Raw genomic sequence first — 27,655 nt, 5'->3', positions numbered from 1 at the left:
ACTCAGCTGGTTGTAATGTCTTGACCTGTATGTCAATGCTTGATACTATCAGCTACATCTACTCACAGAGGCTTCCTCTGTGCCAGACTCTGAGCGCTTCATCCTTTCTGCTACAGCATGAGATTGGATCATCATTGTCTCCCCCGCTTACAGAGGAAAAACCACATGCTGAAGTCCACACAGCTGGTAAGCAGCAGGGCTGAGATTTGAACACAAGCGTCACCAAACTCCACAAGGTAGGCTCTTGTCCACTATGGCTTCCTGTCTCTGGACAGTAAAAGTAGCAGCCTAGCTCTGTGACAAATTAATGAGACTATGTAAGGAAAGCAGTTCTTGCGCGAACAGATTAGAATTTCTTAAACGGGTGATATTATTATTATTCAACAAATGGAGGCTGAGGAGTCTCAGGGATGGTGGGAGGCAGAGAGGGAGGAGCTCAGAATGTTGTTCTGGAAGCTTTGAGATCCCAAGGGTTCTGCGGGATGAGGGGTGGGGTCTTGGGAATGGGATAGAGGCTGAATCCGCCCAATCCCTTCCCAGCCCTAGCGCTGACAGCTGCAGTTCTCCGAAACACCACACGAGGGCAGAAGATCACCTCCCTACACAGGTTGCCCACCACTCCAGGGCTCACCCTGGCTCCGTAGTTCCCAGTATAGTCCCCACCTCATTTCCCAGCTGGGGAAACTGAGGCTTAAAGAGGGGAGGGAGGCTGTGGCATGGATAACGTTAAAAAATTATGCTCATCAAAAGAAGCATACAAAAGACCATTTACTGTATAATTCCATTTATAAGAAATAGGCTTTCCAGGTGGCTCAGTTGTATAGGAATCTGTCTGCCAATCCAGGAGATGAGGGTTTGATCCCTGGGTTGAGAAGATTTCCTGGAGAAGGAAATGGCAACCCACTCTGGTATTCTTGCCTGGGAAATTCCATGGATAGAGGAGTCTGGAGGGCTACAGTCCATGAGGTTGTAAAGAGTTGGATACAACTTCACAACTAAACAACAATAAATTTATATGAAATATCCTGAACAGGTAAATCTTTAGTGACAGAAAGTAGAATCAGGGTTGCCAAAGGCTGGGGGGAGAGCGCAGTAAGGAACGACTGCTAACAGGTTTTAGGATTTAAGGATTTCTTTTTGGGGTGGTGAATTGGAATTAGATAGTGGGGATGGTTGCCACAACCTTGTGAATATACCAAAAACCATTGACATATGCTTTAAAAGGGTGAATTTTATGGCTTAAGAATTACAGCTCAATAAAAAATTAAGTTAAAATAGAGGGAGAGATCCAACAGTGTCCATGGCCCATAACAGATGCTTGGTTCCAGCCGGCCTGCCTTCTCATTATCATGGGTCCACACTGACTTGGGGAGGACAAAGCCTGTTTCTCCCCTTGCCCTCTTGGCCACCAAATCAGCCCTTCCCCGGGGCCCTCTGCTGACAAATCCAATCCTTGAATGGAGGCCTTCAGACCTTGGAATCTTAACCCCTGATGCACTTATCCCAACCTAATGAGCCCTCATTGGGGCTAGGGGAGAAGGAGTGATCCCTGAGCCCAGCTCCTGTCCCTAATGTCAACCCTACCTCATCCCAGCCCCAATCAAGCTGAGGCAAGTGATCATTCTCTCAGGCCAAACACCTGAGATACTAAACACCTGAGATACTATGCCTGGGAACCCAAAGGGCCACCTAAGCCTAAAACCCAGCCTTGAAAGTAACCCTAATCCTGCATCTGACTCCATTCAACCCCCAGCCCATTTCTAGCCCCAACCCATCTGCCGTCTTCATCCACAACTTCCCTCCTTAGCACTGCTCTATCCCCACTGGTGCCTTCCGTTAACAGATCTTTCCTGAGCACCGACTATGCGCCAGGCGTGTATTTAGGGTTATCATGATGAACACGGAAAGCAAAATCTGCATAGAATTTACGTTTGATTGGGACAGTCAGAAAATCCACCAGGGAGACAGAGGGATTTGATCATTTCAGATTGTAGAAAGTGCTCTAAAGTGAAGTCGCTCAGTCATGCCCGACTCTTTGCGACCCCATGGACAGTAGCCTGCACCAAGCTTCTCCGTCCATGGGATTTTCAAGGCAAGAGTACTGGAGTGGGTTGCCATTTCCTTCTTCAGGGAATCTTTCCAACCCAGGGATCGAACCCAGGGATCGAACCCAGGTCTCTCACATTGTAGACAGACAATTTACCGTCTGAGCCACCAGGGAAGTCCAGAGCAATGTCTCCGAGGAGGGAGGAGAGTACAGGATGGGCAGAAGGGCTTTTGCTGGTCGGGAACCTCTCCTTGGAGGAAAGGACGCTGGAGCTGAGACCTGGGTAATAACGAGAAGGCAGGCATACGGAGACCTGGAGACATGGGCTTTTAGGCAGAGAGAACCACGGGAGCAAAGCCCTGCCCAGGGCCACCCCCTGAGGCCTCCAACCAGCCCCTGGTCCCAGCAGAACCTTCCTCCATGTCTTCACCCCAGAGCAGGAAACCCAGGAGAGAACTTCGGGGCCCACAGCCAGCATGGGGTGTCTCTGGGGGGTACCCAGGAGGGTGTTGTCACCTTGGGAGGTGTGAAGAGCAGACTGGGGGGGTTGCCAATTCCGGTCGGGGTGGATGAAGGTGGGGCCTGACCGCAGCCTTGTCCCTCTTCCCAGCCCAACACAGCCTGGCCTAAAAGGGCAGACAGATAACAAGTCCTTCCCGCCCCTGGCCCCAGAGAGGGAGGGGTTTCCTGACAGGAAATTGACCTCCTCTAACCCCCCCTCCTCAGATCCAAGCTCTTGGCAGTCCTGGCTGAAGGAGCCTTAACACAGGACAGCAGCCGGGACAGAGGGACGGTGACGAGGAGGTGAGTGTGCAAGAGGAGGGGAGTCACACGCCCCGCGCCTCTGAACTGGGTGCTGGACCAGAATTGGGGAGAGTGTGTGCCCTGAAGCCAGGAGAGGCTGGGGGCAAAGAGAAACTCTAGGGCCTGACCTGGTGGGGGGGGGCGTCAGCCAGCAAGAGGCTGGGGGGAGGGGGGGTCAGGAGGAGGAGGGTGCAGGGCACGCCATGGGGACTCTGCCGATCCAGGCTGCCAGGGAGTCAAGGAGAGCTTGGAAGCACCAAGGGAGCAGAGAGGCATGGTGTCATTGGGTCGGAAGCGCTCTGAGTTAGGTGGGAAGGCTGAGGCCAGAGAGGGATGGGCGGTCTGCTCCGCCCCCAAGAGATGGGGTCCCAGAGATGGGAGCGGTGACCAGGGTTGGGATGGAGATAGAGCAGGAGGCGGGATAAGGCTGGGATTGAAGATGTAGGTGAACCTGGAACAGGCCGGTCTGGTGACGGAGTTGTTTGCGGGCAGGGTCTGAACTGGGGTTGTGTAGGACACAGCTGGTCAGGGCAGCTCCCTGATCACAGGCATGGGACTGGAGGCAACAACTTCTGCAAACAGGCTGGCCGGCCTGCAAAACGTTCGGGGCATTGGGGAAAGGCTGGTAGCAAGGAAGAGGAGGAGGAGCCCAAAGAGGGAAGCTCTGGTGGCCAAGACATCCTGCGAGGGGCACAGAGGCTGGGGGGCTTGAGGGATCCCTCGGAAGTGAGTCAGGGGCCAGCACCCGGAGGCTGAAGAGGGGGCTGGAGGGGGCAGGATGTTGGAGTCAGGTTGCAGAGGTAGGTGCTGGAGCCAGGAAAGGGAAAGACGTCGGGGTCAGTTTTGGGAAAATGTTGCAGACAGGTCTGAGGATGTTGGAAATGATTTGGGGGGGAGGGGTCCCAGTTTAGGGGTGGATGTGGGAGCTGGCGTAGGAATGTCAAATCTCGTTTGGGTGAAAAAAGATCTAGTTTGAGTGGTGTTGACTTCTGCTGGAGGGAAAGCAAAGGCCCCTGTTTTGAGGGGGAGGTGGAGTTTTTTGCGGGGGAGGAATGATGGAGCCAGTTCTAGGAATGACAGAGCCATTTTGAAGATGAGGCCTGTGGAGCCCAGCTTGGAAGATGAAAGAGCATCAGTATGTGGGGTGTGTGCATGCGTGTGTGTGTGTGTGTGTGTGTGTGGAGGGGCTGGCACCAATTGCCCACAGCCACAGGGGTTCCAGGCAAGAGTTGCCATGGTGACTGCCTCCCGGGGGAATCGGGGACCATGGAGACTACAGAGAGGCTAGGATGGTGTTTTGAGGAACAGGAGGCTTGAGAGTCAATGGCTAAGGTCTAGAGGCTGAATTCAGGGAGTAAAGAAGTGGGGTCACCACCAGCAAAGGAGAGGCTTGTGCCCACAGCCCAGCCAACTCAGGGCCCCTTCAGCATCGGCTTCCTCCCAGTGCCCCCATGCAGCCCCACACCCAGTGCCCCCATGCAGCCCCACACCCAGTGCCCCATCTCGACTCTGGCCCTAGCCTGCTCCGACCCTGTCCCGGTTGAAAGCAGCCCATGTGTCTGTGGGAACCTCCAATGCCTCACACATTTTGTCATAGTTGCACAGTGGAATACAGCGTGTAGCGCTAATTAGAGCCACAGCGACAGGCACGGACAAATTTCACGTGGAAAATGTGGGGAAAGAAAAAAGCAAGTTGTAGGGGACGCATGTAGTAAGATAGTGTTTATAGAGAGTTTGAAACCACGCAAAACAATATGGTATTTCTGGGTACTAGTCTGGGTAGGCAAAGGGATGGCTTTCCTTGGGAGAGGGATCAGGGAGGGGTGTGGGCGGCTTCAGTGCATTTGCAACGCTTGAGTCTTAGTTCCCTGACCTGTGTCTAAGCTGTGCCCTTGGCGGTGAACGCGCAGAGTCCTAACCACTGGTGTGTGCTAAAGCACTTCAGTCGTGTCCAGCCCTTTGCGACCCCATGGACTGTAGCCTGTTAGGCTCCTCTGTCCATGGGATTCTCCAGGCATAATACTGGAGTGGATTGCCATGCCCTCCTCAGGGGGATCTTCCCAACCCAGGGGGATCTTCCCTGGGTATCCCAACTCGTTGTCAAGCGAGTTCTTTACCACTAGCACCACCTGGGCAGCCCCCTAACTACTGGATCACCAGGGAATGCTCTGCAATGTTTATTTCTTTAGAAAACAAAAACTGAACCCAAGAGACCATATATTTGCATTAGATGCAGCTAGGATCATAAGCACAAGGGTGTTTAGTAAATTTGTTTTCTATACTTTTCTGAATGTTTGGACTATTTCATTGTTTTCAAAAGTGCCCTTCCGGAACTTCCCCAGCGGTTCAGCGGTTAAGACCCTGCCTTCCAATGCAGGGGGTGTGGGTTCAATCCCTGGTTGGGGAATTGAGGTCCCACACATGGCCAAAAGTTAAAACAAAGGAAAAAGAGCCCTTCACAGCTCCCCAGTGCCCTCGGGAAAAAGCTCAGTCCCTTCTTTCTGACTTCTGAGGCCCTGCCTAGCCTGCTTCTTGCTGACCTGTCTGGTTTGACTTATCATTCTTCCTCCCCCACGAGAAATGAAGTCCTTGCCCCCTTCCTTCGTTTCCTGTTTGGCTCTCATGCATTCCCAGAGTGCCTGCCCTGGGAGCTGAGGACACAGTGGTGACCCAGACAGTCCTGACTCAGCCCTCTCGGGGCTCACAAATCCATCCCCAGACAGCGATGACCCAGAGTGGGAATATCAGGGAGGGGAGCACCTGATTCAGCCTGGGTATCCTGGAGAGCTTCCTGGAGGCGGCACCATCTGAGCTGGGTCCCAAAGCCTGAATGGACCATGGAGAACAGAGTTCCATGTAGAAGCAGATGTTGAAGCCCAGAGGAGCCTGGAGGAAAATGTGGGATAGTGCTGATGAAGGATACAGCTGGCCAGCCTGAATTTTGTCCTGAGGGCACTGGGGAGCCATGGAGGGGCTGCTGAGAGAAGGGGAGGGGCGGGTTTGAGCCCTAACAAGCCTCAAAGGTGCACTGGAGGACTAGGCTGGAGATCAGGGAGGAGGCTGAAGTAGAGAAGCAAGAGGGGGCTTGGACTAGGGTAGGAGCCATGAAGAGGGAGGAGACAGGGATGTAGGAGATGGAATGGGCCAGACTCTGGAAGCTTCCAGCCCCACGGGGCAGAGACTGGATCTGCCTTGGCCACTGCTGTGCCCTCAGTGCCTGTACAGGGCTGGACTGATACAAATACCTAATAAGTGTGTGTGTGTGTGTACATGTGTGCATGTACGTGTGTGTGTGGTAAAATCTATACAACATTAAATTTACCATATTAGCCATTTTAAAGTGTACAGTTCAGTGGCATCTCGTGTATTCAAAGGGGTGGTCAAACATCACCACAGATTCCAGAACATCTCCATCCCTCTAAGAGGAAACCCTGTACCCATTAAGTGGTCAGGCCCCAGTCCCTTTCTCCCAGTCACTGGCAACCACTAATCTTTCTGTCTCTATGGATTTGCTTGTTCTGGATCTTTCCCAGTAAAAGTTTGCTGGCGGAATGAGTTGGGTAGAGGTGACAGGAGTACTGACTGGATGGGGAGGAGACGAAGGTGCCCGAGAGTGTGAACAGGATGCCTGGGTGGATGGTGGGGTGCGGTCTGGGTCCCCATGTAGGAGGGGACCTTCCCCTCTCAGCCTGTTTGCTTCTGGAACAGGAGGGTCCCAGGGCAGGAGTGAGGCAGGGGAAGGATCTGAACACCAGTGCTCCAGGGAAAGAGCCCAGGATCTAGAATCAGACAGGCCTGGGTCTGGATCCCAGCTTTGTCCCTGAATCGCTATGGGATGTTAGGCTCTTATGAGCCTCAGTTTCCTCATCTGCAAAATGGGCATAGTGACAGTGCTCACCACAGGAGGTTGTGCAGATTCTGGGGGTATGTAAGTGCTCAGCCCAGTGCTTGGCACACATGCTTCAAAGTGCTGGGGACACAAAGGCTCTGTCATCAATGCCACCCATCACCAACAATACTGACCGATGGTCCATTTCCCCGCCTTCCGCCCCCAGGTCCTCTCCTGCCAAAATGCCCATCCTCAAGAGTCTAGGGGTGGCAGACTCTAAGGTGCCCCGGGCAGGGACACTGCCTCTGAGGTCCTCTCGGAACCCCTTTGAGGAAGTCTCAGGACTGGAAGAAGAGGAGGCTGCAGAGCTGGGGGCTCTGCCCAATGGAACATCATGTCGTCGTCGAGCCACCCTGGAGAAGCTGGCAGGCCTGTCCCCCTTCCGGCTGGGCAAAACCCCCGGCCGGCGAGCGGGCAGCCCCAGGGATGGGCAGCCTCGCTCTTTCCTGGGCCGGGTGCTGTCGCCAGGGATTCGCAGGAGCTCAGCAGACTTCGGCCTCCTGGCCAGGCTTCAGGGGAGCCGAGCCCAGGGCGACGAGGAGGCGGCTGGAGAGGCTGCACGGAGACTGGCCTTCCTGAGACTGGGGCGTGGGCCCAAGCCCCGGCGGGCATCACTGGCTGAGAGGGTGGTGCCCGCAGGTGAGGCGGCTCCCGAGCCCCCGCCCAAGGTCCCAGAGCCCCCAAAGGTGAAAGAGCCCTTGTCAGGTGAGTTGGGAGCCCTGGCTCAGACCTGAGAGAATCACAGTGTCTCTACCTGTGACATCATTGCCATTCACATCTCCAATTTCCATCTGCCCACCTCCATGGATAGGGCCAGCCTGTCCCTCCTGTGGTCCTGATCTCCATCGTCAAGCTCCAGCTTCAGCCTCATCTCCACCCCCAGCCCCAGTCTGTCCCTTTCTCCACCTGCCACCTTCAACCTTGCCCCGTGGTCCCATGACAATCAAATCAGCAACTCTGGTCTCATCTCCAATGCCCTCCCTGTCTCCAGTTTCAAACCTCTTTCCCTTACTCCCCTCAAATTCGGCCTCAATCCCATCTCCTTTCAAAGTATCTACATTTGACCTTGACCTTAAACCCCTCCCTAACCTCCACAGTCCATCCCATTCCCATCCTTAGCCCTGATTCTGGCCCCAAACTCCAACCCCCACCTCAACCTCCTCCTTCATCATCAATCTCTTCTTCCATCCCACTCTGAACCCCAGCCCTAACTCCACCCCAGTCCTAAACCCCCAGCCCCAGCCTCCACCTTCAACTTCATCCCTACTTCCACTTATACCCAAGTTTCATCTTCAAGCTCACCCCCATGCCTGATGTCTCCCTCCATCTCCCGGCTACATCCCCCCAAACCCATCACCACCTGGGTTAGTTTCCTGTTAGTACACAAACTGGCTGGCTTAAGACCACAGATGTTTATTTTCTTGCAGTTGAAGAGGCCTGAAATCAAGGTGTTGGCAGGGCCACGCCCACTCTGAGGCCTGCCCGGCCTCTGCCACCTGCTGGCACTCTGGCACTCCTGGGCGTTTCTGGCTTTGTCGCTGCATCCCTCCCGCCTTCCATCCTCCTGTGGCCTTCTCTATTTTCACCTCATCTCCTCTGTGCCTGTCAGTCTTGGTGTCCGAATTTCCCTTCTTACAAAGATGACAGTCACACAGGATCAGGGCCCACCCTGTTATCCCATTTTAACTTGATGACCTCTGCAAATGACTTATTTCCAAATAAGATCCCATTCTGAGGTATTAAGGGTTAGGGCTTCACATATCTTTGTTTTTTTGTTTTTTTTTTGAGGTTGGGGGGACAAACACAATTCAAATCACAATGCCACTCTAGCTGTATCCTCAACCCCAGCTGTACCCCAAACCCCAATGTTTTCCTTGGTGCCTTTCTGGTTTCCAGTCACACTTATTCCAACTCTATCATCTGTCTCCACCCTGAGACACATCCACATGCTTATTCTCAACCCATCCCTTTTTCCAAATGCCATCTTTAACCTGAGAGCTATGTCCAACACCATGACAACTGCCAAGCGGTCCAGTCCCATGCCATGGCCCGTCCCTTTCCTCTCATCCCACCCTCAATCCCATCCCTGTGTGCAACTCTTTCCCCTCTTCCATCTCACTCCCACCCCCCAACCCCAGGTCTATCTCAGTGTCCCCCTTCAACCCCACTCCCTTCCCCAACTTCCTGGTTCGAGTGGCATTCCCAGCCCCCATTTTCAACCTTAACCCAAACTCATCCTCTCAGTCCCAATCCTAACCACCCACTTCCAGCCTCCAACTTCACTCTCTGCATTCCTAACCCCAGCTCACCTCCAGGCTTCTTCAAACTCACCTCCTTCTTTCCATCCTCACCATCGCCTCAACTCATCCCCAGCCTCATCCCTACCCCGAAGCCCAGACGCCATCCTCAGCTCCTTCCCCACGCTCTTCAGATTGCAGCATCACCCTGGCTCTCATCCTGAACTCCCGCATCCCAACCCCCACCTTCACCCCATCCTCATCTCCAGCCCCAACCCCGACACTCCATCCCAACCCCAGCCCTGTCCCAATCCCCACCTTCATCCAACCCCACCCCCGGCCCTGTCTCTATTCCCCGACCCCCACCCCTGGCCTCCCCCCATGGACAGCCCCTGCTGCCCCAGCACCGGAGTCCCCTTTCTTCATCCTCTGATGCCTTCCACATCCTGCATCAGAGGCTATTTCAGCCTGGCGCCCTAGGGACTGGGAGGGCACTGCAGGGAGGTGCAAAGCGGGTGAGTGGAGCCCCCGCCTTCTGGAAACGGATGGGCAGAAATAGCACTGGCCAGGAAATAGTTTCTCTGCCAGGGAGGAAGGGGAGTGGGGGGAGGTGTTGGGGGTAACCCTGGGCCACTGGGACCCTGCTTCTGCCTTCACTCAGAGGCCTCTCAGCCCCTCAGAGGACTCCCCTCTCCTGGGGGCGTGTGAAATCACCAGAGAGCCAGATCACCCCCACAGTTGTCTGCACCCCAAAAGCCCCACTTCCGGTCCTCACATCCTCCTCCCACCTCCAGGCCCCCATCTCTCCCCTCACCTGGACCTGACTGCCCTCCCTCAGCCTCTCCACTTTCTCTGATGCCTTTTTTAAAATCTTGATGCGCTTTTTCTATCCTATCCGGCCTCAGCTCCCCGACCCCTCCCCATATCCTAACCCACCCCCTGATACTCTCTTCCCAGCGCTGACCCCTTACCCCAAGCCCTAATCCTTTCCTTCTTCCTCAACCCCTACCCCCATCTTACTCTGACTCCCCCATCTTATCCTCTTCCTAGGCACCCTCTAGTCTTTTGACCTCCTTCCCATATCCAGACCCCCTCTCCCATCACCAAACCCCCTCTTCCCTCCTCAACCCTCTCCTGTCTCCTTTTCCTGACTCTCTCATTCTCTCACCTTCATCCCCTCTCCCCCATCCTCCCCTCCCCAAGTCCTGACCCGTCTCCTCATTCTCTCCATTCTCCTCACCTTCCTCCCTTGACCTCCTCCTCCACCTCTGCCCCCACCCCCGCACCACCCCGAACCTTCTCCCCTTCGAGTCCCACCTTTTCCCATTCTTCGCCCCCTTCCGCCCCGTTTTCCAGCCCCTGATCGCCCGCTTTGCGCCCACAGTGTTGGAGATCCTGAGCTTGATCCAGCAGCGTGAGCTCGCGCGGGCCGACGAGCACATCTTGGAGCTAGAGGCCGAAGAGCTGGCGTCGTCGGGGGGCGGCGCGCCCGGGCCACCCAAGGCCGAGGGCGCGGGCGGCGGCCGCCGGGCGCGGGACGTGGCTCTGCTCTACGAGGCCCTGCAGCGCGAGATGTGGGCGCTGGTGCGCGAGACGCTGGCGGGCCCCGGGCTGGGCGCGGGCTCTGGTGCGGGCGCCGTGGCGCAGCTGGGCCAGGTGTTGGTGCAGGAGGAGGCGGCCGACGGGCGCCGGGGACCCGAGGCTGCCCGCAAGCTGCGCGCCCGCTGGGCCGAGGCGGTGGCTCGCGCGGCCCGGGAGCGCTTAGAGGCGGCGGCGCCCGGGGCGCCCGGGGGCCTGGCCGGGCAGCTGGAAGCGCTGCGGGGACGGCTGCTGGAGGACATGGGCGTCGTGCGGGGCCGCCTGGCGCCTTCCTACCCAGCCGGCCTGGGCGCCTTTGGCGTCTACCTGCGCGGCTACCACGGCGCGCTGGCCGAGTGGATGGGGGCCGCCGCCCGCCGGAGGCTGCCGCTGGCCGACCGCTACGCGCTGCTGCACTGGCACAACCAGGTGTACCCCAGGTGAGCTGGGGACCAGCGATCAGCTGCCCCGAAGTCGCGTAGAACGCCCCTCCCTCCACCCCGTCCAGTCCCGGCCTTTTCAGATCCTAAGGACCCTGGACTTTCGATCTTAGAACTTGAACATCTTTGACCCTTCCAGACTCAGCGCTGGTGACATTTACAGTCGGAGAATCTTATGGCTCAGCTCCATGCTAGAACTCAGCAACAGCAAGCCTCTGATCTTAGAACCTTAGCACCGGACACGAACCTTAGAATCCTCAACACTTGCACTCTTAGAATTTTAGCACTGCCCACCCTTCTAATCCGAGAATCTTAGCACCAGTGACCCTTGTCCTGCTGAAATCTGGGCACTGTTGACCCTTAGAATTCTAGAACCCATACAGCGCTCTAGCCTTCAACCCTAGGGCACTAGCACCGATGACTCTTCCAACCTTAGAACTTTAGAATTGATGACATTTTCAATTCTAGAACCTTGGTGCTGATGAGCCTTTTCAGTCCTATACCTTAGCTTTTTTTTTCTGGTCTGCCATGTAAAGCTTGTGGGATCTTAATTCCCTGACTAGGGACTGAACCCGCCCTCAGCAGTGAAAGCTGAGTCCTAACCACTAGACCACTAGGAAATTCACTATCCCCCTCTTTGGATCCTAGAACTTTGACACTGTTGATCCTTCACAGTTTTAGCCTCTTGAATTCTATAATCTTAGCACCTAGAACCCGAGTACCATTGACACCTCCAGTCCTAGAATTTTATAACCATCGAGGCTTTGGACCTTAAAACATTCCATCCTTGTGGCCAGAGGATGGAATACCATGATTAGCGATAACTGGGTCACTACGGACTCCAGGGAAAAGGGATCAGCCACACGCAAACCACGCACTGGAAGGAGAGGGAGTGGGTGGTTCCTCATCAAAATCAGGGTGCTGACACCAGAAGAATAGTAAGGCAACAGTTACCCCAACCCACATCCCATTTGGGAATATCTGTTCATGGCACTCATGCCGACTGTCAGAGGGGGAGGCAGAATAGGGAGCCTAGGATGTGAGATGTTAAGTCTGACTTTCAGGGAAATGGGGCTTCTGGCTGAGGGGATGCCATGAGCCAAAGGCTGGTGTGTGTGGGGGTAGTGGGTGTGGTGAGAGTGATGGCATGGCACAGGCCGGGGCACGCAGAAGGGCAGAAGCCAGGGGTGAGGGCTGATGGGGGAGGCCTACCAGGCGAGGCGAGGCCGCAGGGACTAGGGGCGGAGGTGGAAGGGAGCTGTCCTGTGAACCTCTGGTGGGTGAGACCTTGCGTGCCAGATCGTCACGTCTGGACTTGATCCCTCCAAGTCTTCTTGTCCGGACACCATCCATCAGGGAGCTGACTCAGAGAGCTGGAGCCAAGGGAGCAACAATTCCAGAGACTTCCTTTGAGGGATGAGCAAAGCTGGCCCCAAGGGAGGAAGGGAGTGGCTCAGGTCACAAACACAGAGAGCATGAAGGGGTGAGTGTGGGGAGGGGTTCAGTTGTCCAGCCCCAGCTCTCACAGACCCCCTGCCTCTTTCTCCCACCCCTAGAGAGGTCCTGGGTCTGGTGGACATGGTTGCTCTGGAGAACGGGGAGCTGGGGCCCCTTCTGTCACCCGGCACCCTTCGTGGCTTGGAGGATGAATGTGTCACAGACGTGAAGGTACCCAGAACTTGGCATTGGTGATCAGGAAGCGGGAGGCACTCTGCAGAGGCGGGTGGGGGTTACACTGGGCTTGGGGGGCCTCTCTCCTCCCCCTTTCCCTATTTCCATCTCCCTTTTCCCTTTATGGACTTCTGAGTTTTGTCCAAAAGAGAGAAATGTAAGCCCATACTGATGAATTCTGTCTCATGTTCAGTGTATCTCAAGCACCCAGCGGGGCATAGGGACGCTCGGTAAAGGTTCAATATATTCGGACACTTCAAATCTTACAGCAAGACAGAGTCGGTCACAGGACCTCAGCTCACAGACCCAAGGACTCACAGAAAGAGGGCATCGAAACATCTTTGCAGGATTCATGTTGATGTATGACAAAACCAATACAATATTGTAAAGTAATTAGCCTCCAATTAAAATAAGTAAATTTATATTAAAAAAAATCTTTGCATATAAGCAGGGCTGATAGTAAATAAACATGCTTAATGATTGGCCGGGCATAGTTACCACTAAGCAGAATGGCCCTGCTGTAAACACCCATCCCAGCCACAGCTGTGTTTCTGGTCTAAAAGCCAGTCCTGCCTCAGCCACAGAAATCAGAATCTTTGCAATTCTAATTCTAGTTGCAATTCTGATTCTAATCAGTTCGATTCTAAACTTGAAGCTTTGAAGTTTAGACTCGAACAAGTCTAGATTCTCAGACTCACTGAACTGAAGACAGGGCAGGACTAGAGAATCAGAGATGTGTAAACCTGAGAACCTCAGATTCTTGGAATTCTTGACTCTCAGAATTTGGAAACCCTGAGCGAACTGTTTTGTAGAACCTGAGAGCAGGGCCTTAGAATCATCAGATAATGCGAGAATAAACCCTCAAGCCCTCTGGCCATTAGATGGAGGTGCCTTAAAACCACAGACTCTTAATATCAGGCGCCAAATTGTAGGCTTAGGAATGGAAAGGGCTGGGGCAGTTTTCTGGGCCAGTCCCTCTCTCCGGTGTTGCCTTGATGAGCTCACAGGTAGACTCCAGACCTGCTGGGGCCTAAGGTATGGGGATTGTGGTGGGAGAGGCTCCCGGGGTTCTGACCCCTGCCTCTGCCCTCCTCCAGGCTCAGACGCGGGCAGCCCTGCTTCGAGTGCTGCAGGAGGACGGGGAGCACTGGGGGAGCACGGAGGACTGGTCCAGCAACCTGGCCCAGGACGTGTGTGAGGTACAGGGCAGGGAAGAGGAGGGAGAATCAGCCGGGGTGGGCAACTGGGACCTGGCTCCCTCCTCACCCCCTCCTCACCCCCCTGGACCATGCAGCTGCTGGAAGAACATACAGAGCGAGCGCCCCGCATCAGCCAGGAGTTCGGGGAGCGCATGGCCCACTGCTGCCTAGGAGGGCTGGCAGAGTTCCTGCAGAGGTACGGAGGACTGGGGATGGGGGGTGGGCATCTGGACCCGGGATCCAACAGAGAGAGGACAGATGAAAGTGAATCAAGTCAAGATGGGCAGGGGCACCTCTGTAGGCCTCACAGGTTTTGCAGGCTGACTGCCCAGCCAGGGACCCTTATCCTGCGGTGCTTCCATCTGTCTGCCATTTCCGCTTTCTCCTCCCACCAGCTTCCAGCAGCGCGTTGAGCGATTCCATGAGAACCCAGGAGTCCGCGAGCTGCCACCCGACACCTACATCAGCAGGACCATCTCCCTGGTCAACTGTGGGCCCCCTCTGAGGTGAGAGCATCCACCGGGTATGGGGGAGATGCCAGTCCAGGGTGACAAGCTCAACTGGGGTGCCTGGATCCTGGGTGGGGACTGCACACCTGGCCCCGAGAGGCATACACAGGGGACCTGAGAATCCTAAAACCTGGGAGTCCTAGAAAGAACCACAGCATCACTAGATTATAGAGTAATGAAAACCTGGGGGTGTTGGAATTATAGGAACCTAGAAGCCAGACTCTAGGAATTATATTTTTTTTTAATGCTTTTATCTTACTTGATAGTTGATTTACAATGTTGTGTTAATTTCTGCTGTACAGCAAAGTGATTCAATTATATTACTTCCTTTTTTATTGACTTATTTTTAACTGAGTTTTTTAAATCGGGAATGCATTCAAGATACAATAGGGCATACAATGAAAAGCTTCCCTCCGTTGCTCCTCTGGTCCAGTTATTACTAACGTCTCCCATATCTTTGCAGGGTTATTTGATACATTTTCCAGGAAATATGTGTAAATAAGTGTATATATGCAGAGGCACGCTTCATGCATATGCAGAGATGTGCATGCATATGCATATTTCATACATACACAAGTAAATATATTACTATGTACATACATATTATTTCTTCCCTTAAAAAAACAGAAATACAGGGACTTCCCTGGCAGTTAAGACTCTGTGCTTCCAATGCAGGGGGTGAAATGTCTATCCCTGGTGGGGAACTAAGATCCCACATGCACATGCCTTGCATCATAGCCAAAAAAAAGGGGGGATGACTCCCCCCAGAACACAGATGGTAGAATATTGAACACACTCTGTCCTTCTCCCTTTTACACCTTGGCGGTCTTTCTGTGAGCACCTGAGGAGTTCCCACATTCCTCTTTCGTATCTGAACTGTTGTCCACTGTCTGGACCTGCCATCATTCATTTAATCTGTCCGCAGTGGGTGGACAGTGGCCTCCACTCTTTTGTAGAGAAACACCTGGCACAAGTGTGGGGACTCAGGGATATGTTCTCAGAAGGGGGTCTGCTGGAATTTGAGCAGAAAGTGCCAAGTGCCCTCCAAACCAGGTTATTCTCCTTTCAGTGATGGAGATGGTCATCAGTTGTTACAATGACAGAAAATGAGAAAGGTAGAATTTTAGAATTATAGTCCTTTAGAATCACAGACTTTTAGGATGGAGGTATCCCCACTCTCACCCAGAAAGCACCAAGAGAAACAGACCCAGAGAGACCGCTTCTCTCCACTACATCCCCCTAGACTCCCAGACAGTCCACAGAGCCCCCGCAAATCCCCAACCCTCCAGACATCGCCTGATATTTCTCACCCCAGGCCCTCCCCAGAGCCCCTGACTTCCGCCAGCTCCCCCCTCTGACCTGTCACCCCTGCGACGCACAAAATAGGGTCCATCTAAGGGGAGACAGGTCCAGACAGTTGGGCTGAGATGTTTGGGTCCATGACTTTTGGTTCCATGGATCCCTGCAGGGCTCTGGCGGAGCGCCTGGCCCGAGTGGGGCCCCCTGAGAGTGAGCCAGCCCGGGAAGCGGCCGCCAGCGCTCTGGACCGTGTGATCCGACTCTGCCACCGCATCCTGACCGACCTGCTGTTCCAGGAGCTGCAGGTGAGAGGCGGTGGGCTCGGGTGGGGCCAGGGTTAGGGGGCGCCCCCACCTCATCCTGCAGCTCCTTCAGCCCATGACTCAGTGTTCGGGAAGCAGAGGGGTGGGGTGGGGTAACGGCTGTATCTGGGTGGTTTAGGGGGGTAGGGGGTGCAGGAAGGAAGAGGTAGGAGGACATGGTCGGGGGAGGATAGCCATCAGCAGGAAGGGGCCTTGGGGACTGGGTGGAGCTCCTCCTCACTGAGGTCCCCCAAATCCCTGCCCAGCCTCTCCTAGTCCCAAGAGCCCCATTTACTCATCTCTGGGCTCCTGCACATGCGCAGAGGGGACAAGGTTCAGAAGGAGTCGGGGGCTGGTGGGAACACGGGGGAACAGAACTGAGCGTTGTGCGTGTGTCTGGTTGCAATCTGCGCTCAGTCCACGCTGTGTATCAGGTTGTGTCCCACCTCTGCTCAGAACCCCCCATGGCTCCCAGCTCACTCTGGGCAAAACCCAAGGTCCTTGCTGTGGCCCCCCAAGGGCCTGGATGGTCTGCCCTTTTCCTCTCCGACCTCATCTTCTCCCGCTTCCCTCCTTGCTTCTTCCACTCCAGCCACACTCCCCGCCAGCTGCTCCTTAACGTGTCAGACACATTCCGACTTCAGTATCTTTGCACCTGCTGGAACCTCTGCCTGGACTTCTCTTCCCTCAGTAGCCCCAGAGCTCCCTCTCTCACCTCTTGCAAGTTTTGGCTCAAATGTCACCTTCTCAGAAGGACCTCCTCTGACTGTCCTATTTAAAATAGAAGCCCCCTGAGACTCCCCCTCCACCCCCCAGGCTCTGTTTGTCTCCAAAGCACTTATCACTACCTGCCATGCTATATCCTTTCCTTTTTTTTTTTCCAATCTGTCTCCTCCCATTGGAATGTTAGCTTCTCAAGGGCAAGGATTTGTTGGAATGCTTCTAAAATAACTTTGTTGTAATGGAAAATTTCAAACATACACAAAAGTCAGCAGAATGACCTCCCATGGACCAGCTCCAGCAAGTATCAGCTCCACCTCTCCCCCACCTCTCCTGCCCACTGGTTTCTTTTAAAGCTACATCCTTGACATCCTGTCATCATCCATCAGTACTTTAACCTGTATCTCCAAAAAGATAAGGAACCTGGCCTTTTAAAAAAAACATAATTCACTGCCACTCTCCTACCTAACAAATGGAACAATCAGTCCTTAATATCATCACATATCACATCAGAATTCAGATTCCCCCCAAAGGCTTACAATGATCACACGCTTGGAGTTTTGTTTATCTCATTTTGCGCTGTGTCCCCAGGAGTTCTCTGATGTGTTCCCAGTGATCAACACAGGGCTGGGCCATGCAGGAAAGGTTCAGAGAATGTTTGTTGAATGACTAAATGGACAAGTATGGGAATGAAAGTAAGTGAGTGCGGTGGGGGAATTAGGTACAGTCTTTATTCCAGGCCTGGCAGTACCCCTTCCAGGTATGGGGTCTTGGGCAAATGGCTTTCCCTTGGGGGTCGCTGTTTGCTCATCTGGAAAATGAGCACAGCCTTCTCAGATGGCTGTGAGGAAGCAATGGGCTTGCGGCCATAAAGTGTTTAGCTCTCGGGTACTGATCATTGTGATCTTCGTAAATGTACAGAGTTCATAGCAACAACAACACTTCCTGAGTCGAGTGCTGTACTAAGAGAGACGGCTCGTTTGATTCACACCTGCTTTCTAACAAAAGCCCACATTTTTGGAGGATCAGAAAATGGCTACTGTGGGATGAGAAAGCAGGAAGGGGGTGCAGGGCCGAATGGGATTGGATCCTGCTTCGGGCCCCCATGGACACCAACCTCAAGGGTGTCTGGGGGCCTCCTGCTCCCAGTGTCCACCCAACAGCAGCATCTCCCCTTGCTCCTCCCAGCCTCCATCTCAGGGACAGACCCACTCCCCATCCCACCTCCAGGATCCAGATGCCTCCTGCCCCTCCCCCGACAGGGGACCACCCACTACATCCTATGCATCTGTACCTGTATTCTCCTTGCCTCCTCCTCATCCCTTCCCCCTCCTTCCAGACCCCCCATTTCTGCCTCAGTCTTGCCCCCTCCCAGTCATCTCGGTGAAGCACAGAGCTGATCTGCTCCCTCTCCTGCTCAGAACCTTCCATGGCTCCCCAGTACCCTCAGGAGAAATCTGGAGATCCTCACACAGCCTGGGAGGCTTGTGTGTTCTGCGCCGTTCACCTGACCAGCCCCATCTGTCCACTGGGCAGTCATACATGACCTTCCCCCTCCTTGCTAACCCTAACTCCTTTCCCTGCTTAGATTGGCCCTTAGCTTGGTTTAACACTCTGCTGCCTCTTAAGTAATTATTTTTGAACAAAGGTCTCCCATTTTCACTTTGCATTGGGCCTGTGAATTATCTAGATGGTTTTGCCAGCCACACTGACCTTTCTGGCCCTCTGACCTGCAGGCCCATCTGAAATCTGAATCTTCTTCACACTGGCTTTCCCCTGGATTCAGCCACCCCCTCTCCCACTCCTCACTTGGGTAACAGTGACCATCTTCTGGGCCTTCCTCCAGGAAGCCCTCCTGTAGTCTCTATGCTGACTCAGCCATTCCCCTCTGGACTTCCTAACCCCCTGGGAGTGGGTCCGTCTCCCCTTCTGGACTGTGAGCCCCCAGGGAGGCAGGGCTGGACTGTCTCTGGCACTGCTGTGTCCCCAGCACTGTGCCAGGAGCAGAGTTGGGGGAACAAATATTGAATTGCTAAGTGAAGAAAGAGGGTGGAAAGGAGGCGAGCCTCGAACCTCTGCCCACTCTGTCCCACCCAGCCGCACTTTAGCAAGCTGATGCGCAGGAAGTGGCTGAGCAGCTCGGAGGCCCTGGACGGCATCGTGGGCACGCTGGGCGCTAAGGCCCTGGCGCTGCGCAGAATGCAGGATGAGCCTTACCAGGTGCGTCTGCTTGGGCGGGGGAGGGGTGCGGGGTGGAACCCGGGCGGCCGTGGGGCGAGGGCGGAGGGGAGCCAGAGTGCTCGGCTGGGAGAGACCTCCTCTAGGTGGGGAGCAACTCTATCAGGGAGCGATAGGTGGCGCTCAATCTGGGGTCTGCGCAGAGGGTGCCCACGGGTATCGGGGTGTAGCGGGGGAGGGGGTTGCCGGCAGGGTTGGGGCCTCTGGGAGGTGGAGCTCCGGAGAAAGCCGGAGAGGGCTGGGATGGGGCATCCTTTGGGGGCCGGTCCCTCGGGCTGATTAGGGAGCAGGTCGGGTTCCCCATAAGGAGTCAGGAGGACTGCCTGGGGACTGGGGGCGGGGAGGGGTTCCCGTTGGGTACCCGGAGGGGCGCGGGCGGGTGGGAAACGGGGAGAGAGGGTCATCGACGGCTCACAGCCCCTCGCGGCTTCCCCGGTCCCCAGGCGCTGGTGGCCGAGCTGCACCGGCGGGCGCTCGTCGAGTACGTGCGGCCCCTGTTCCGCGGGCGCCTGCGCTGTGGCTCCGCGCGGACCCGCAGCCGCGTGGCCGGAAGGCTCCGGGAGGACGCCGCGCAGCTGGAGAGGCTGTTCCGACGGCTGGTCAGTGCGGTCAGAGGGCGGGGGGGCTCCAAAACCAGGAAAACCGGGACTCGATAGCCGGGGGCGGGGGCTTAGAATGGGACCCTCACCCAACTTGTACCCAACTGTAACACTCTGATCTCTGCTCTCTAGAGGCGGGTAAAAAGTGGGCTTTCTCCCGGCGGCGAGAGCTCAGTCTGGGCTCAAATGAGAAAAAATGGTTCCTATGCGTTGTTGTGGCGATTCGATCAGTCAAAGGGGCTTAGGACCTGGAATCCTGAACTCTAGCTATTATTACGAGCACAGAGAGTCGCTAAATGCAACAGAAACTCAGAACTTGAGCGCTCCCAAATCCAAGCATTTAAAATCAGCAAATCTTATTTGTACCCAGTTATAATCATCAAGACCGGAAGAGTCTCACTCAGACTATCCCGGGAGTTTCTAACCTAGAGTCCTTGGAATTTTCTTGTTAATTTGTGGGGAGATAACTGTAGATTCACATGTGTTTATAAGAAAGAGCGCGGAGAGAGATCTCTGGCATGCTTTGTCCAGTTTCCCCAGTGGTAACATTTTGTCCCTGAGCCCCAAATTATCTACAAACAGTAGATTATATTACGGATTTTCCTTCAAATTTCCAAAGTTTCCAGATAATCTCTGACTACAGCCCGCCCTCTGCCTGGTTTTACCTACGAGAAAACGGCGGGGCCTCGGGAGAGGGTGGTTTCAAGGGGGTAAGCGTTGACTGGGGGCGAGGGTGTGAGCCCGGGGTCCTCTCTTAACTGCAGGAGTCCCAGGCCTCGTGGCTGGACGCCGTGGTGCCCCGTTTGGCCGAAGTTCTCCGCCTGGAAGATACGCCGAGCATCCAGATGGAGGTGGGGGTGCTGGTGCGGGACTACCCGGACATCAGGTGAGATCCCCACCCCCCACGGCCGCCCGGTCCCTTTCTGCCGCCGGCAGGGCCGAGGTCTCCCGCGAGCCCTGGCATATCCGTCCGTGCGTTTCCTGCCTCCTGGGCGAGGGAGGGAGGCGGCGAGCGTGTCTGACGGCCGTTTCCTGCTGGAAACCAGGGCATTATTAATACGATTTCCCTCCTTCTGCCGCCGCCGTCGCTGCCGCCGCCGCCACCAGGGCTCACAAACAAACAAGCAGTCACAGGAAGCCCGGGGCAGGGCGGGCGCGGGGCCGCCCGGCCGGCAGGAAGGGCCGGCCCATCAGGGGAGCCGCGGGGGACTCGGGGACACGCAGGGGCGCACGGGCGCACACGCACTGGGATAGTGGCAGGGGCCGTTCAGGTCCTGATGGACTCTTTGTGATCCTGTCTGAGCCTCAGTCTCCTCTGATCCATGGGGACAATAGTTCTCTTTTCATGATTAGCGGGGGATGATTTACCATCATCCGTGGTAACAGCAGTAACAACACCAGTTCTTGCTTATTGAGTCCTTAGGTCAGACCTAAAACAGCGGCGCACACACCCACTCTATAAGTAAGAGTTATTTTAGAATGAAAGCTATTTTAGAGACTCTTTGCAGGTAAAAGGCAAGCACTGTTCTGACAGCTTAGCACCATCCAAGGCAGGCAGAGGTTAACTAGCTGACCCCAAATGTCACAGCTAGCCAGCAGCAAAGTCTGGACTTGAACCCAGGCAGTAGGCTCTAAAGCTGGTACTCCTGACCACCACACAACACCGCCACTTGCATAAGGTGGTGTTGGGAGTAGTCCTACAGCATTGGTCGGGCAGACAGACATTCTGTATTCAGAGAGACACACCCCACAGGACCCCGGAGTGCCGCATCAGCTGGGTTTAGGGTCAGGACTTGGGGCTGAAGGTAAGGACTCTGGAACTGATTCAGGATGGATAGTTCTGGTTGTGAGGTGTGGGAAAGCACAACATCTCAGAGTTGCATGGCAGTAGGGGTCCCAGCACTCCTGCTGGGCTGGGGTTTCTGAACTTGAATCTGAACTTGGATATACAGCCCACCAGCTGCATATTAGACTAGTGTTTGGGAGCTATGGGGATTTCGAATTTGGAATGTGATCAGGTGAAGATGCTGAGCTGGATTGAAGGGAGTGGTAAAGACCCCAGAACCTTATTTGAAATGAAAGTTCTGGAAATGAATGTTGGGTGCAGGATATTGAATTGAAATATGGTGACTCTGGAATTGAGTTTTGGATCCGGGATCTGGAGCTGAGATCGGGAAAAGGCAAGGTTCCGATGTGTTGCACTTAGGGGCGAGGGTTGTGGAATAGAGTTAATTTTGAGCAGAGTTTCTGGTGGGAGTAAGGGTCCCCAAGGTGAATTTTGGGTTCTGGGGGAGAATTTTGCTTGATAACAATGCCAGGAATGGGCTAGTGGTGAAGGGAGTGTTCTGAGGTTGAATTTGGACGACAGTCCAAACAGCAGTGGTGGAGAATATTCTAGACTGGGTGTTGGGATGAGGTAAAGGTTAGGATAGGGATGGGGGTGAGCACTTCCAGGCTAGATCTGAGTGATAATGTGGAGCCGTGTGAGATCAAAGTGAAGATGAAGTTAAGGGTTGCTACAGAGTCCAGAGCTGAAACAGGCGTGAGAGTAGCAGAATGGTCATTCAGGAGTGGTCTGAACTCCTGAAGGGGTGAAGATGGCAGGTTATTTTAATCAAGAGCTGAGATGGGATGGAGAGGAAGATTCTTGTGCTGGTTTTGGAGGTGAGGGTTCTGGAATCCACTGTGAGTAGGGGGATTTGGACTGGTTGGGAGGGAAGTTCTGGAGGGGGGCTGGTGGGATCTAGGGAGGCTGGTGGGAAGGGAGGATCTGGGGGGAACGGATATGGAGGAGGGATATGGAGAGAGCAAAGGGGCTCCAGAGCTGAGACAAGTTCTGGAAGAGACAGCTGGGGGGCGTGGGTGTCCCAGGTGGGCTGGGAGTATATCTGGAGGCCCCCATGCACCTGTCCCCTCCTCCGCCCCCAGGCAGAAGCACGTGGCAACACTCCTTGACATCCGTGGTCTGCGCCACACGGCCGCCCGCCAGGAGATCCTGGCGGTGACCCGGGACCTGGAACTCTGCGAGGTGGCAGCCCTGTCCCCGCCTCGGGACCGTGCCTTCTTCGCAGACATACCCGTGCCCCGGCCGCCTATCTGCCTCAGCCTCCCTCTTTTCCTGGGCCGCCTCACCCTCTCCCGGCTGGCCTGCCTGCCCTGGCCTAGGCCTCCGGCTCCGTCTCCATTACGGCGGCCCCAGGCCCGACGCTGAGACTCTCCCAACCCCACCTCAGTGCCCCCCATCTTTGCTGCTGACAGACCATCCTCCCTCACCCCAACTCGACTCCCAGCCTGGCACCACAGACCCTTGGGCTGGCAAGATCCTTAGCAGTCTTCTCCCCTACCCCCAAACTCCCTGTTCCGAGGAGAAACCAGCTAGAAGGAGCAAGGACTTTCCCAAGGCCATGAAGCCCGTTCCCAGCACCAGCTCCCCAGCCCAGCGTGGGGTGGGTGGCGTTTTGGAAGGCTGTACACAAATATCCCAGGCCCCCCCTTTCCCCTCACCTCAAGGTCTGGCCTCAATCCAATGTATTAAGGAACGTACGATACTTAGAATAAAGAGGTTTCTATTTAACACAAGGAAGGGCTGAGTCCCCAGTGTGTGGGGGGAGGAAGGACCGGGGCAGGGCCCAGGGCCAAGGGCTTCTCACACACCCAAGGCCGGGCTAGGGTCCAACTCCTGGGCAGAGCAGTGGAGTCCGCGGGAGGCCCTGCAGGACGGGAGCAGCCCTGCTGCCCCATTTACACGAAGTCCCTGAGGCTGCATGACTCTACGGCAGGCCCTCGGCCTCTCTGGGCCAGCGACCCTCATTTTGTCCATCCTCAAGTGCCTTCTCTCCTGGGCCCAGTGGTTCCACCTTGGCACACCCCCTTCCCCCATCCTCAGGCGGGAAGCTGTATCAAGAGAGGAAGGAGGTTGGGGGCAGGGCTGGCGGCATCCAGGGCGCCCTCCTGGGTTGACGCAGGAAAATCGCAGGGTGGGAAAAATTCCAGCCTCTCACCCCCAGCCCTGCCGGATCCTAGTCCCCACGGAGACCTTGAGGTCACCTCCTTGCTGACCCCTGCCCCTCCGGCCCAGTTGGACAGGCTGTGATGGATGCTTCCTGGCATGGCTTTTTTTTTTTTTCTTTCTGCAAAGTCGGAAGGAGGAGGCAGCCAGGGGTCAGAGTGGAGGCTGGGGTTGGAACCTCACACACATTTGAACTCACGTTTGACGTCTGACGGTCTCTTGGAGCCCCAGGGCTGTGTGATGCCAGGCAGGAAGCTGACCCTCTCTGGGCTGCAGTTCCTGTCCCTCTCTGAGGAACTGCTTAACCTCTCTTTGCCCAGGACAAGGTGAGATGTCCAGAGGATACATGCCCCTCACTTCACATCCTCAAGTGACACTTTCAGTGTCACAGATATACAAGTGGGGAGTTGAGGAACGAACCGGCTGCAGTTTGTGGGCATTTAATGAAAGATGTATTCATCTCAGTTTGGCAGGATTCTTTTTCGAGATTTTGGTGCCCCACTGTAAAATGGCTGTATTGAAATAGAATTTACACAGCAGAGAATTCATCCATTTAAAGTGCACAGTTCAGGGCAGTCACCTCTGCAGTCAATCTTGGAACCACTTCATCCCCCTTAAGAAACCCTGCACCCCTTTAACCGTCAACCCAACCCCTCTATCCCTCTCAGGCCCTGGTCACCACTGGGCTCCTTTTTCTCTCTGGAGATCTGCCTGTTTGGAACGTTTCTGTGTAAATGGGATCACAGAACATGGGGTCTTTGTGTGTGTGTATATGTGTGTATGGGTGTTCAGAACACAACGTGAGATCTACCCACTTCACACTTTCCTCAGTGCACAATACAATGCTGTCAACTATTGTCACACGCTGAACAGCAGGTCTTTGAACTCTAACTGTGTGCTCCTTAAACAACTCTCCCCCACCTCCCCCATCCCATCTGTTCTCTTCTTCGATGACTCTGAGCTATTTTAATTTTTATTATTTCCCATTGAAGAGTATGTTGACTTACAGTGTTGTGGTAGTTTCTGCTGCACAGCAAAGTGATTCAGTTACACCTATCTGTATACATAGTCTTTTCATATTTCCCATTATGGTTTGTTATAGGATGTTAAATATAGTTCCCTCTGCTATATGGTAGGACCTTGTTGCTTCCCTGTTTTATTATGTAGTCATTTGTATCTACTACCCCCAAACTCCCAGTCTGTCCCTCCCCCACCCCCCGAGTTTGAGTGTTCTGGATACCTCATGTAAGTGGAATCATGCAGAATTTGTCCTTTTTTGACTGGCTTATTTCACTTCACATCATGACTGTCACAAATGGAAGGATTTCTTTGTTAAGGCTGAATAATATTCTACTGTATGGCTTTATAGCATTTTCTTTATCCATTCATCTGCTGCTGGACATTTGAGTTGTTTCCATATCTTGGCTACTGTGAATAAAGAAGTGATTTTTTGTCTTCTTTCACTTCGCAAAGTGTTTTCAGGATCCGTCATGTTGTAGCACGTGTCAGTACATCATTTCTTTTCATTGTCAGATAACGTCTCACTGTATGGCTGTACCACATTGTATTTATCCATGTATCAGCTGATGGACAGACTTCTCAGGTGGCGCTAGGGGTAAAGAAGTCTCCTGCCAATGTAGGAGATACAAGAGATGCTGGTTCAATCCCTGGGTCAGGAAGATCCCCTGGAGGAGGGCATGGCAACCCACTCCAATATTCTTGTCTGGAGAATCCCATGGACAGAGGAGCCTGGCGGGCTACAGTCCATGGGGTTGCAAAGAGTCGGACACAGCTGAAGTGACTGAGCACACACACATGCAGCTGATGGACATTTAGGCTGTTTCTACTTTTTAGTTGGTAGTATTGTGCTCCACTTTTTTTTTTTTCTAGATTACAAACATTTTCTTGGTTTCCTGAGAAGTTCTGACCTTACCCTGAGCTTCATTCCACTGTGTTTTTTGTTTTTTTTTTTACTTTCTTGCATGCTTGCAGGATCTTAGTTCCCTGACCAGGGACTGAACCCAGGCCACAGCAGTGAAAGCTCAGGAGCCCTAACCATTATGCCACCAGGGAATGCCCTCAGTTTCCACTTTTGTAAAACGGGAGAAGAGTCCTAACAGCAGTGTTAATGTGGCACCTACAGCATGCCAAGTGACATGCTCCTGAGGATTCACTCAACAAACTTGCAGATTTGGAAACAGAGGCCCAGACGAAGACAGGAGTGCCACTAAAGTCCCCATCCAGGGGCTTCCCTGGTGGTCCAGTGGGGAAGGCTCTGCGCTTCCAACACAGGGGCCATGAGTTCAATTCCTGGTTGGGATACTAAGATCCCATGTGCTCTGTGGTGTGGTCAAAAAAGTAATAAAAAATGTCAAATCACCATCCAAAGAGTGCCGGGGGCAAGACCCCCCTACTCACCCCAGGCTCCCGAGGAGATTGTGTGCGAGGCATCTGGCTCAGATCCTGACCCAGGGGAAGTGCTTGGAAAACCCTGAACTGATTGGATTCACACAGAGCTGATTTCTGGACTGTGGGCCTGGGGCGGGGTGGTAACTGTTTATTGGGTACCTTCCTATTCTGTGTCAGGGGCTCCCTGAATGTACCTTCCATGCAGAGCATCTTGGGACTTCCCTGGTAGTCCAGTGGGTAAGACTCCCTGCTCCCAGTACAGAGGGCCCAGGTTCAGTCCCTGTTCAGGGAACTAGATCCCACATGCCGCAACTAAGAGTTCCCATACCGCAACTAAGACCCAGTGCAGCCTAAATAAAGACGGAAATAAAAAAAAAATATTTAACAAATGCAGAGTGTCTCATGGCACCGTCCCCCTGGCCCTGGGAGAAGAGACTGGTCCTCTCAGGCAGGAAGCAGTCTCAGAGGTTAGGACAGTTAGAGGCGGTGGCTGGGATTTAAACCCCAATCAGATAGATTCCAAGAGCTCTCGGTCACTGTCTGCCGACCCTGCTGTGCGCCAGGCCAAGCACGTGCCTAACGCACTGTACCCGTGCCTCGCTGCCTGGTCGCGGGCCAGCCTCCCCGTCAACCCCTGGGAGATGGATGGTGTTATTGTTCCTGGTGCACTGATGAGGTCCCCAAGGCTCTGATGGACACTCTGGTCACACAGCCAGGAAGTGGCTGAGCAGCGCCTTCCTGGGAAGGGGAGAAGAGATAATGCCAGCTGGGGAGGGGACTGTCCATATGGGCCATGGCCACAGTCCAGATGAGAGAAAGGGAGGCAGGCGGCCTCCAGGGGGCCATGCCCTCCTCTCGGACTGGGCTTGGTTCAGTTGGGACCAGGATCATTCGGCTTCATCAAAACTTGAAATTGCAGCCAGGACCATAAAGGCACCAGGGCAGGAAATTCTGGGAAAGGAGAGGGCCCGGGGTCAGTAGCCACCCCCACCCTGGGGCTTCCCACACCCGCCCCTCCAGCCCCACCCAGAGTGGGTGGGGACCCTTCTTTTCTGCCCAATGCCTTTCTGATGAGCTGCCCACCGAGGCCTGGTCATTTTCCACTGAGCCCTGTGTCTAAGGCAGCCCCATCAAAGCGCCCAGACAGTGTGAAAGAGGCCCCTGAGGTCTGGGGGAGAGACCAGTGGTGTCCAGTGCTGACCTAGCAAAGCCCTTGAGCCCCTCCCAAGCCCTCCGTAACCGAGCAGGTGGTCAAGCTGGAGGAGGCAAGCCTGGTTGTCGCTGTCTGCAAGAGGAGGAGGATGAAGGTGGGAACCTATGGAACTCCCACCCTGCCTAGGGGCCTCAGTTCCCAGGTCTTCTGTAACCTCCACCCCCATCAGAGCACCCGTCATCCTTGCCAGCCTTAACTGCTCTCTCTAATCCCCAGTCACCACTGAGTCCCCATGCCTCTTCCTGAGATGCCACCCCTCTCTGACTATCTCTCTCTTCGAGACCTTGTTTCCTTCTGGAAGCCCCCTTCCAATCCTCAAGTCGCCATCTCTCACTCTAAGCCTCCCTACCACCTCTCTGAGCCCCTGGAAGCTGAGTCCTGTCCCCATCTTGGGTCCCCTCTCTTTTTGTCGCTATAAAATCACTCATTCTATCCATTCATCCACTGAGTTCATCTTGTACACCCAACCTTGTACAGGGTGATGCTGGGGAC

At 54.5% G+C, this 27,655-nt stretch overlaps 1 protein-coding gene across 2 annotated transcripts in view; it reads left to right on the top strand.

Annotated features, from left to right (window-relative positions):
* Positions 1–2,503: 2,503 nt before the first annotated feature.
* Positions 2,504–27,655, top strand: part of EXOC3L2 (exocyst complex component 3 like 2) — a 38,831-nt gene continuing 13,679 nt past the window's right edge. The window contains exons 1-13 of one of the 2 annotated variants that reach the window (XM_086353112.1): positions 2,504–2,571; positions 2,774–2,851; positions 6,907–7,445; positions 10,362–10,995; positions 12,552–12,663; positions 13,764–13,865; positions 13,961–14,061; positions 14,261–14,371; positions 15,843–15,978; positions 18,793–18,915; positions 19,377–19,532; positions 20,297–20,418; positions 22,461–24,999. In XM_086353112.1, the coding sequence (XP_086209238.1) occupies positions 6,923–7,445; positions 10,362–10,995; positions 12,552–12,663; positions 13,764–13,865; positions 13,961–14,061; positions 14,261–14,371; positions 15,843–15,978; positions 18,793–18,915; positions 19,377–19,532; positions 20,297–20,418; positions 22,461–22,743 (2,403 nt within the window). In that variant the 5' untranslated portion in view covers positions 2,504–2,571; positions 2,774–2,851; positions 6,907–6,922 and the 3' untranslated portion in view covers positions 22,744–24,999. Of the gene's footprint in view, positions 2,572–2,773; positions 2,852–6,906; positions 7,446–10,361; positions 10,996–12,551; positions 12,664–13,763; positions 13,866–13,960; positions 14,062–14,260; positions 14,372–15,842; positions 15,979–18,792; positions 18,916–19,376; positions 19,533–20,296; positions 20,419–22,460; positions 25,000–27,655 lie in introns of those variants that run through there. The other variant, XM_086353113.1, reaches the window with a different exon arrangement.

This window comes from Bos grunniens, chromosome 18 (genome assembly GCF_055505025.1).
Source record: "Bos grunniens cultivar Pamir isolate PY7600 chromosome 18, Bosgru_T2T1.0, whole genome shotgun sequence".
Lineage (NCBI taxonomy): Eukaryota > Metazoa > Chordata > Mammalia > Artiodactyla > Bovidae > Bos > Bos grunniens.
The sequence above is the reverse complement of the archived record's forward strand: the minus strand, read 5'-3'. Positions and strand labels throughout refer to the sequence as shown.